The following is a 12,230-nucleotide window of genomic DNA, read 5'->3' on the forward strand; positions in this document are numbered from 1 at the left end:
ATATTGTTTATGTATGTGTTGAATGTTTTTTTAGGTAAATTGTTCATTATTGTGTATCCAATTTTTATCAAAGTTTTATAATTAATTCTTTAGAAATGTATTTATTTTGGTTATGTTACGGTTTCACATCACTGACACATTTAATGTTTACTTTATTTTCATATTTTACATTAAAATACAATTGTATATGTTACACAGAACAATGTTCCTCAAACATTTGCACATATATTTTCAAAATCAAATATATTTTGGTAATCATACAGCTTCGCAGCATAAACACAACCAATTCTTTTCTTTATTCTAATATCTTATTTTAGAATACAATTGGATACTCAATAAGGAACAGTTACCGATTAATTTTATCTTTATAAATCATTACAAAATAACTTATGGACAATATCTTGGCAATTATAGCGGGAGAAAATTGGTGATTGATTAGAGTAGCTGCGTCTAGGAAACAATCTTCTCAGAAGAATTTCTTTCTTTACTTTTCTGTCATATTGTTAGTTTAATAATAATAGTGTGAGCTTTTATTGATGTATGTTATTTTCAAGAATATTTTCGACACGTGTCTTCCTGCATGGAAGACACTGTGATTGAGCGAAATTCATACATAACTAGACTCATTTAGAATGCATTTTTCAATCTCGGAATAGGTATACTTTTTTTCACGAATAAATATGCATATCCTATGTAAGCATAGCACTATAGTTCTCTCCAGTCAAAAAAGACACATGTTTTTGCAATATTTAGCGTGAAAAAGTATTACGTTATAAGAAGACGGTGTTATAGTAGACATACTTATCACAAAACACAATTAACTATTACATCTCAAATTCCTACTCGGTGGAAATGTTTATAATTTCCATGTAATTAAAATGTGCGTAGTTAACGAAAAATTGCAAATGTAACTTTCTTAAATATTTGAGAAACTGCTTGACATTGCCAGTCACAATATCCGTACTAGTTCATTTACAAGCTATTTCTCACAAACACACGAATTTTTAGGTTAGAACTACACAAGTGATGCACTTTATAAATGCAGTAAATTGGACATATTCTTAAACCCATTATACCTATGTAAATTTATTTAAATAAAATTGTATTTCTTTTAGTATTCAATTAAATTTCAATCAAATATAACCTACGACTCGGTGATAGGCCTACTTACAGAATCACGTCGCGTATTTTTATTTGAACATGCATTACATAACATAACGAGGTAAATAAGTCATAGCTGGTTTAAAAATTTAGCTACCCAAATACAACTCAGGCATCCGCACAATTTTACAAAAATTAGATGTAACTAACATAACTTAACCAACCATCCTCACGATTTTGAAGTATTTCAGAACCAAAATGGAGCTTCCATTTTCACAAATCGAAGTTCTGAAGATCAAAAAACTCTCAAAATCCCCAAGGGAATTGTGATTCCACCAGCAAATGAGGCGGCGGAATAATGCCGACAGTTTGTGACGTCAGTCCGATACATAATTCCGCTTGCGAGTGCTCAAGAATATCGTTTAGCAAATCTCTATCAGGATTCAGTCTTTCCAGTAGCGGAATTGTTTCAACAGCGTCAAGAACAGCGCCGCGGGAGAGGAAGGACGTCGACGCGCGGAGGGCAATTAGAGAAGGCGTTTTGCGATACTAGTGTTACTTTTCTTGTAATAAATTGTACAGAAGACCCAAGTTTACAGAAACCTTTTTTTTTGTTTTAATTGTACAAAATACGTATCTTTTTTTTTTTACTGTGTGTATGCAGGTGTGTATGCAGGTGTGTGTGGGTGAGTGTGTGAGTGTGAACGAGGCGAGCTGGACGGCCATGGTGATCGGGCCGTGGTGTGTTGCAGCTCGAACCGGCAGATGCGCAACATGGCGGAGAAGATGCGCAGGGACAAGCTGAACACGTACATCAGCGAGCTGGCCACGCTCGTGCCCATGGTGGCCAAGTCGCCCAAGCGCATGGACAAGACCAGCATCCTGCGCCTCACCGCCACCTACCTCCGCATGAACCGCAGTGAGTGCCTCCCCGCGCTCCCAGACTCAGTCCGTCTGCACGACCGACGACCCAGGGTGTCTGGTCTCGATAAACACCTACTTGAAGTATAAACTGTTGGAAATTTCACACTTAAAACTTTTGGAAACCAGCTCTGTAAAGGTCCAAGATTTATAACTAGAAAATCGTCACGTTTCAGCAAATACAAGATATTTTTCGTAATACATTTGCGGTGTGTGTGTATGTATAATATAAAAATGATTTAACTAATCTTCTGATATAAGAAAGTTGCAAGAAAATTAAACGTTCTGAAACGTCCTTGTAGACACCCTGTTGTCGTCGGAAGTTGCTTGGCTTGTGGTTACTGGCCGCGTCGAAGGCGAACAGGTTCAAAGACGTTTCGGACGTCATTGCGGTCGTCGTTTTCAGCGCTTACTGAGGGTCTGGGTAGTTCTCTCGCCTTCGACGCTGCTAGAACCAACAATTCAAGCGTCCACACTGAACGTCGTCGTCAGTGATGTGTAACGACAGACGGCAGTTGGTTCGTCGTCGCCAGTGTGTTCAGTGTTTGTATGTTGCGTTCCGAAACGGCAATTTTTTTTTATTTAATCGCTGAAGCATTCAAATTAGTTCTGTTTCCATTTACTACTTGACATTGGAAATAACAGTAAGTGACATGTTAGCACATTATAAAAAAATGGCTTTGTTTACGTCAGCTGAATTCGACAGTTCTGTTAGAAAATCGCGAGTCAACGATGGCCTCGTGCGCTGAAGACAAGGGAACTGTAAGGCGCCATCTTGCTTTCAACAGTTTTTACGCCATAACAGCTGTTCTGTGATTGGCTGCTACAATAGAACTATTGACGTGAAAACGTCTGTTTGCTCGTTACAGTGGTAGTCGGTCGAACTTCCTTGTGTGACAAAATTCTTTCAGATTTGATTCGCTAATAACTACGAGACTGATACATCGCAAACAATGGGTGAGCCCACAACAGATGGATCATGTCTGTACGTGTTTGTCGCGCAGTTTTTGCTTTGTCTGTACGTCATCGTACCAGTGTAGGCGCATGCGCGTAATTATTACGAATTAGCTTTGCGTTTAGCGAGGACATTGATTCGGGTGTCTTTGTGAGGCGCTTAGGGAGCGCTACTAGACGTCAAGTGAGACAGTAAACATATTCGTTGGAATATAAGTGAAAATCGGTATTAAATTAAAAATTATAAAATAATTTAAAAAGTCGTCTCATATGACTCGTAAATATGCTCGCAGTTACAGAATATACAAATCAGAGAAATGCTCGCGCCGAAACGAATCCAAAAAGCCTAAAAAGTCGAGTGCCGAGCGAATACAAGAGCTACGGCAGCGTCGAAAAGGAAATTAAAAATGCGTGACACTTGCTATGATTTTATCCCTACGTTTTCACTAAAATTATACGGCATGGACCCGAACTATGCCTTTCTCTTTTTTTTCATAGTCTTAGAAAATATGTTAGTGTCTGCTCTTTGTTTAAACGAAACCATGTCATTAATATTAAGCGAAAAACATGGGCGTCATATGGTTCCTCGTTTTCCCCATTTATTCATTTCTTTATTCTGCCTTCTTTCGTTTTACCTGTATCATGGATGCCGCAAGCATTTATTTATTGGGGACGGCGACCATTATTTTTTTGAAGTGAAACTCTTTTACAGTCAGTATAGTAATATCAGAATCACAAGCTGATGGAAGTGAGTAAGTAACGGAGTTAACGTTTTTGACTTATGTAACGAATATTGCTCGATGACGTGGGGGTTTCAATTGAATCATCTTTACAACCTGTTACAGAGGGCAGCAGTAGCGCATGATTTCGTATACTTCCCAGTTTACATATTTTCTCTTGCTTTCGCATACGTTTGCATACTTCTGCGATTCTTAAACCCTCAACTCTGGGGTTGGATCCGGTGTTAGAAAGAGAATTGTTACAACTTGCATAGACATTTCCAATAGACTTATGAATTGTATTTTAGCTATCATTATATCCATTAATTCATTTTTAGATTCCGTTGAAGACGCTAGTAAATAAAGTATCTTTTCAACGTATGATTCCGCGTGTTTCAAATACTCAAGTACCCCAAAATTTCCTCTCCCTCTTATCTGCGAATTTTCTCTTTTAACGCGCGTGGTAGCCTCGCACCCATGTTTCTTTCTAAATATTTAAAGCAAAAACTTTTTTTTGTTGAAGTATGGACTTCAGATTCAGCTAATAACAAAAAGTGTTCAAAGCCTTGCAATTCTTCCCTATATTTAAAAGAGCAAGTGTAAGGTAATACATTGCGATTGCTATCTAATGTCCTTAATTTGCGCGCCAAATAATTCTGTAATAATTATTTAAATAAACAAACTGGGTTTCTGACTTGGCTCTAACAATAAATTACGATCTCTTATATACCACGATAACAAGACATATAATTTATGTAGAATTTGGGCGCCAGTAAATAGTTAATTTAATCTCACAAGGGAAATATTATGTTAAGTAATAAATAATGAATTATCGAAGATATATAATTTCCGGTTTCAGCAAATCAACAACTAGTGTCACAGGGAGTTGCACTGAACATGACCGGTACACAGTTATCATTAACAAACTAGACAAAAGCGTGCGCAGTAATCACATGAAACCTTTCGACAATACAACTTACAAATCCTAACGATACTAGCATCATTAAAGTTTGAAATTATCAATCCTTTATTGTGAATCGATCTTAACGATTGCGCAATTACTATGAATGTTCGTTATGTCTTTGAGCCAAGAAAGTTTACGTTAATGTGACTAGTCATTCGATAAAAGCAATATCGAGGGCTCTCAACTTAAAAGGGTATCCTCTGGGTTGAAGTTAAATTGATAGTTGCAAATAAACGTAGCACAAGTAAACCAGAAAGACAATACGTAGACATAATTAAGTAAGGCTAAACATAAGTAAATTAAATTATCAGACAAGTCGTAAGTCTAAGCAGGATAGCTACAGTTCGGATGCTAATATTTCTGAACACAACACAAACAGTTTCACTAATCTACAGACATACCGTTGTACTGGCATCTGTTAATACCTATAGGTACGTTATTATTAATCGTCTCTAACAAGAAGGTTGTCCGGCTGGGCGATGAGAAGGTCCTTTGAAGCTCGTCTCTCGGCGATGTCTAGTAAACCACAGCCGTCACTAGTCCTCAGAGACGTTCCTACGGACTGGAGCGAAAAGATCATTCCAATGTCATTGCGAATAACTAGGTACAGCTTCCAAACTGGTTGTTCAACTGTTTCTGGATGATTCTTGATGTAATTATTCTACAATCACACTGCAAAGCGCCGCATCAAACTCTTTCACAATGCACAAAATTCATGAAATGAAAATCCGAAGTTGAAATATCTTCTGTCATTGGATATCACTTAGTTCGTCGGAAAATCATACATTATGCCAAAATAGTTCTGCCCAATAAAATGTTAGTTAAACAGACTCATAGAAAAGAGAGGAACAGACTGTTTTGACAAAGAACCCAAAGATAAAAACATAAAATATATTTATATAAATACAGAAATGAAAGTTGTGCTTAGATAACTCATATTTAACTGACATAACACAATCCGTAATAAAACATTATAATAATTTTATAAACAATGTTAACTACAGTCACATGTCTGTGGGAAATTACTCCACATAGGGACCACATTCTTGATGGTGCTTAAAGTAACGGAACTAGCCTGCAAGGTAACATTATTATTTTATATTAATAATTGTTACACTTCTAAAAAAGGAAATTCAAACTGTTTCTACAAATAAATTGTTCTTATAATTTAATATTATATGTATATAAATGGATGCTGGTTTGTATTACGTCGATAAACTCCGAGACCGTTTGACCGATTGTCATGAAATATATCCTGTATTCAGTCCGGGCAACGCCGGGTACTGCAGGTAGCCCGATATAAAATTGTTTCTATAAATCACGAATTTATCATTTGTATTCTCCTTATAATTTGATTTTTGAAAACTTAATACATTAATTTTTGTTTAACAAAAAACTTGTATTAGTGTTTATATATATTATGTGATAAAAATTTTAAACTTTTTTTATTTGTTGAACATTTTAAGTGTAGTTTTACATATATTTTAAATTATATTTCACCACATTGTTGTGATTAATTTCTTTTTTAATTTCTCGAACTTTATCTAAAGTATAGAAGCTTTTAAGAATTAGTTTTTGTTTTCTATGATAATTTTTTATGTGGATGGAGTAAGTTAAATATATGATTTAGTTTATTATAAATAAAAAAAGTTTCACATATTTTCTCATATTTAAGGGCGTGATTTGCATACCGCCCTTTTAGCACTCATTTCATTCGTCACAATGGGTCGCACGTAATTTAACTTTTAAACTTGGAGTGGTCTTATTTATTCTTTTGATATTATTTTATTCCCTAGACGTCTTTATATTAAAATAAGTTACATAGGCCTATAATCAAGACTAAGTTAAATTTTCTCATAAAAACCTGTTAAAATTATTATTTTTGCTCGTATATTGCTCAAAATAATGCATCATTCAATAATGATTCCTTTTTTTTCTTTTGGAAAAAAACGCGACGTTGAAAATGGCTTTGGTGGTGAATTTTAAAAACCAAAATATTTTGTATTTTGAGAGAGAAATCTTCACGCAACCAGCCACTAAACAAGGTCATTGAAGTAGTCGTCTCTCAAACAGCTTCTAAAACTGGGTGCTATTCTTTATTTATGATTTATTTAAACCCCAACAAGCTAATAATTTTTGTACATACGTGGTCATATATTATTCAATATACGTCTAACAACTGAAAAAAAATTCAATAAGTAAAGAGCGTATTAATTTTTCTGTAAAACGTTACTGATGAATTTCGCTAAACCATACATACCTATGAGTAAGTCAGCACTTTATGACTATTTTTCGTGACTAGACGTTGAGTGAGCTTTTCTATGGTATTAGTGTGCTTGTAGGACACGCGAATAATAAAAATATTTTGAAATAATTAAATTATATTTAAATAATAAAATTACTCATAGCAACTGTTTGTATGACAACGCTCGGAGACGAAACGGAAATCGAACCTATACCACACATATACCACAACTTTTAATTTATGTTTAAAACCAGTAAGCGACATAAAATATTCCCTTTATAGTGTCTAATGCCCTTGATATAAGTTTTATTAAAGAAGAAACCAACTTTTTTCCATTAAAAACTATGAAACAATTACAGAATAGACCAAACAAAATTATTAATTAGAGCCTAGTTAATAAAATTATTACCGACTGAAACTGCGTATATAAATTATCTAGCCCACGACTTAACTCTTATATCGAACTTTGAAAACAATAACTTCGTAAATTACGTTATTGAGATGAAATGTGATATCGCTTTGATGTCTGTTTACTTTATCAAATTCTTTATTATTTCAATAGTTTTTATTGAAGAAACCATTAACTATACTTTTTTTTAGTATGCGTTCATTTTTAGACTTTTATTTTTGTTTTATTTGCGTAGTTAGGTTTACAAGACTATTTACTTAAAAAAGAAAGAAATATATTTTTATAACATTAAAAAAAAAAAAACAGTTCATGGTTATTTTCAAGAATCGGTCACACAACACTTCTGGTAGAAAGCCAGCCTCAACGGATTGTAGTGCTGAACCTCTACGAAACTAGAAGCGGACAGCTACGCAATGGGTTCTTGGTGGGCTTTCATCGCTGAGGCATCACGTTCGCGCGAAAAGGGTCGTGGGTTTTTGACCACCTGTCGGCACGACTCAGCTCGTGCGCACCGAGTCGCTATCAGATGTGGTCCACAGTCCACTGTAGTGACGGAGATACCATGTGCGCGTAACTGTCTGTGTGATTAAAACATTATTCCATTCCAAAGGTTGGTACACTGTAAATATTTTTAATACTTTATACAAGGATAATCCTTGGAAACCCAGCTGCCGACGATATCACTTGTAAAACTGAAAGGCAGAGCTTTGTAAAATTGCATACGGTACAAATTTATGCCTTGCAATTTTACAAGTGATATCGTCGTCGACTGAGTTTCCAAGGACTATCCTTGTAAACGTACAAAACAAAATTTACAGTGTAGGGATTATGTAATTCAATTGCTTTTAGTTCTGTGCGTCCAGCCAGAGTCTCAGCGATGACGAAAAATACTTCGCCGCTTACATCTACGTGCTTTGCTGATATTACCATGGTTAACTCTTATTTCGCGAACTTCATTATCGGGCCAAAGGTTTAAAGAAGCATAGAAGTGTAATAAATATTAACGTGTATCATAATTAATACCATTCGATTTGTTCATTTAGCTGTACTCAATTTGAAAGATAATAAATCAAGTGAGCGAGTCTTTCAGTACTCTCCAGTGATGTGCAAACATCTAACCTCGCTAATAGCAATTTTTTTATTATTTGCAAATAAACTTATAATTTGAAACTCGGACACGAAATTTAATGTAGAATTCTTTAAAAATAAGGCCGAGCGTGATAAATATACAAATATTATATTTTCAAATACATTTATTGACGCGAAACACACATAGTTTCCACACATGTCGCTAGAATTCGCTGCCGGAGCAGCTACGTCGACTATCGTACCATGCGATTTGCAGAGCGGAAGGTTAAAGTATATAATGCCACGGCTCCGATAAAAGCTAAAAAGACGTAACATTTTCGTACTAAACCCCGGCTTTGGACCTGATTCTCCACAAGGAAATTTATTAAAATACTGCCCATCTCTTTAACAGTCACTAAACAGTTAATGTTTTTTTACTTTGGCTTTGTGAACTTTGGTTTGCGCCATCCGCCGCAGATGACAGCACCGTGGTTACACATTTCCGTTTCTTACTGCTTCCGTTCCATTCACGAAATTAATCCTACCAAATGCCGTGTACCGAGATCTAAGATAATTATATATTCAAAATACCTGGTTTAAATTTTGGGGAACGACTTAATGACACATCTAATTATTGGGTAGGACGTGTGAACCTCCCCCCTCCCCCCTACACACACACGGTCGGCGCGTCCGAGCCTGTACTAGCGCTGCAACGACCGGTGCCTGCCCTTGCTCCAAAAGTTGTTTCGACACCACGGTGAGTGTTCTCGCGCCGACACGAACTCTGTAAAAATCATGATGCAGACATTTGCGAATGCACAAATATGCACACGTAGCTTCGAACACGGCCAGTTAACAAGTCAAAAATCCCACCAATTTTCTCTCTGGAGTTTTTCACGTTTTCTAAAAGCTTTCTGATAATATATAGGTTTTTATAAATTGCAAATATGCAATACTTTCAAATTATGTATATACATTTTCCAATTAATTTATACGCTTCATGTCTATTTGTGTGGTAAAGAAATTAGTTTTTTTAACGTTTTCCAAATAGGGTTCCCGCAAACAGAGAAAATCTGTAAAACCGGAAAATTAAAAGGTGCCTTAAAAGCCTATAAAACGCAGGGAAATTGGGAATATCTTAATTACAAAATAGTATCATTAATTTTTGATATCATGCAGTATCTTAATGTCTTAAAACAATATTTTTAATCGTTAATTCACATGCTGTTAATAACTAATCTTAAGAGATACAAACAACAGTGTATTGAAACAGAATGATATATGTATAGTCTTAGCCCGATCGCATTAAATAATCGATACAGTATAATTTCAAATTTTGATGAAACAATCTTTTATTCGTTATCTTTTACAAACGGCCAGTGTTGGTCTCGTAGTTTTGTTCGAGATGTTAGCAGTGCAAAATGTATGTTTTATTGGAAAACATGTTATAGACAGTTTTGCGTGTTATGTGTTTTTGTCGAATGTGTTTTGATAGTAATAAGTATTTTATTAATTTTGTTATTTGGTCAGATAGCCTGACGATACTGGGGGAAAAGGGGACAGGGAAAGCCGATAAAACTCAGGGAAATTAGCTGAAGTAAGAGTGAGAACCCTGTAAAAGCATCGCTTGGAAAAGTAATCACCAACTGTGTTATATCTGAAATGACAGTGCCCTCCCGTGCTTGATTGCAATGGGAAGTTACCTTGCCACAGGTAGTTTTCACGACTTACCGTCGTAAGAGCTGTGTAGTCCTGTGTAGTCTGCGCGCAGTAGCCTCATAGACTAACATTGAGGTCACGCTGGACTCCCACTGTACATTTATATCTGGGATCCGTCAACTTTTTTACCATAGTTTATGTTTTTTTTTAGTAATTTTTGGAATGGGCGAAATTGGTTACAAATAATTTCATTGATAAACATCATTGCCGGCTTGCACTGGATGTAATAGAAAACCTTAATGCTGGACACCATAGATGAATACATAAACACACGAGTACAAGCCAAGCTGATATATAGAGTTGACGAACACTAAGCGTTGGCGATTGCAGGAGACGTTATAACCACATTTCAAGCAGTGGCGGACCCAGCCTAGAATTTTGGGGAAGGGGTGAATGAAGGTATAGTTTTGGGTGGTGTTAAATACATCCTAGTCAGAAATATTAACAAATAGCTGTTCCTTAAAAACTATTTTAACTAATTTCTGACATATTTAAAAGTAGGTGTGTTAAATTTTTGTAAAACAACGGGGATGTGGAAAATACAGACGGGCCTGTGATATATAGGCAATAAAAGATCCAAATTATATGATCATTTAAGATTATCAGAATCAACATAAAAATAAATGACAATTTAATGTTTGGCGAATCGTACGTTAGTTTCTTTGGGCAGGACTTTTAGATATATATAATGCAAATATTACCCGTCCTGCATGCATACACTCAATTATGTTAAGCAGAAGTCTGATTATTTTTACAGATAATTTTTAGGTGAATTAACGGCATTCTTCATAATTACTAAACAGCACACAAACAATTAATTCTTCAAAGGAACGATTATAGATTGTGTAACAATGTTATAAAAATCCTGTTTCTGAATCAATTAGAGGCTTGACTAATACAGTTAAAATTCAACATGACTAAACTAGTTCCAAAATGGCCGCCGAGTGACGCGGCCAAGTATTCATAGCCCACTCGCCTTTTCTTTCGAAGTCACCCGGCTCCACGGGTCGGAGCTCAGGGCGGTTGTCGGGGCGATTCCTCTGCTCATTCGCCTCCTTCTCGTTTGCATAGCTCGCGGTACTCGCTGCTGCACTCGAACCAGCGACCCTCGTGGTCGCGATAGTAACACACTCCTTCGTGTCGCGAGTTGCCACTCGAGTCCGCCACTCACGTAGTCGTGCTCCTTGGTGACGTTGGGCGTCACTCGTTCCTCGGACGTCAACTCGCCCAGCGAGTTGCTACTCGCCGGTGGAGGGCTCGAACCCGCAAACCCTGCGTGAGTCTCTCGTCACGTCATGCCTCCGTCGCCCGACATGTCGTAGCACGCGGTTAGTCATGCCTACAAGCAAAAGTCGCCATCTTGTACGAAGGCTTCGGGCTGGTCCTGGCTGACTCATGGCGTCGTCGATGTCGGACGAGAGACTGCTTCTGTCTGCTGATGTACCGCATGCATCATATTTTTTCCCCTAAACTAACTAAACTAACTAAACTAAGTGTATTTTTAGGAAAGTCCGCGTTAGGAAGGGGCCTAGGTACATCTCAGGCCTAGCTTAAGCGCCTAGACAGAAAAAAAAATCTGTACTTTTACAGGAAATAGTTTGTAATACTACAAAAAAATATAAATTTTTACAACACAAGGCTATGATTATGTTTGCATACATGAAATACGTTTTTCGAGATAATACTGAGTATTGCTCCCAAAAATTAGCGCATAATTTGCATTTTAATAAATGTTTTATTCAACCATATATTTTAAACTATGAAAAATATAATCAAATATTCAATGATTGGACTTTATTTTGTTTTATTGTGCGTATCAATGTGCGCAGTTAATACTGAAAAGCTTTTCAGTGAACATTTAACAAATAACTTTTAACTATTTGGAGGTACTGGGACAACACAAATCATAAATGCCCGGGTAAGAATCCGAACCAAGTATTACTACGAACACTATTTTCTACTGATACAGTTGGTTTTATGTAAATGCACAAACTTAGAAATATCAATATTTTGCATGAATATTTCTTTTCCATTTACAAAAAAAATACTTTGTAGTCTTTCTGGGGTTAGCCATGCAGGGAAGGGTCGCATGCATCGTGTGCTTTGTTCGGGGACTGGTCATTTGCCGCC

At 36.3% G+C, this 12,230-nt stretch overlaps 1 protein-coding gene across 3 annotated transcripts in view; it reads left to right on the forward strand.

Moving 5' to 3' along the window:
* LOC134541615 (basic helix-loop-helix ARNT-like protein 1) overlaps positions 1-12,230 on the forward strand; it is a 453,028-nt gene that overhangs the window by 210,604 nt on the left and 230,194 nt on the right. For all 3 annotated transcript variants that reach the window (XM_063385164.1, XM_063385175.1, XM_063385184.1), the window contains one exon: positions 1,854-2,020. In XM_063385164.1, the coding sequence (XP_063241234.1) occupies positions 1,854-2,020 (167 nt within the window). The remainder of the gene's footprint in view (positions 1-1,853; positions 2,021-12,230) is intronic.

Source organism: Bacillus rossius, chromosome 1 (genome assembly GCF_032445375.1).
Source record: "Bacillus rossius redtenbacheri isolate Brsri chromosome 1, Brsri_v3, whole genome shotgun sequence".
In the NCBI taxonomy this organism is placed as follows: Eukaryota; Metazoa; Arthropoda; class Insecta; order Phasmatodea; family Bacillidae; genus Bacillus; species Bacillus rossius.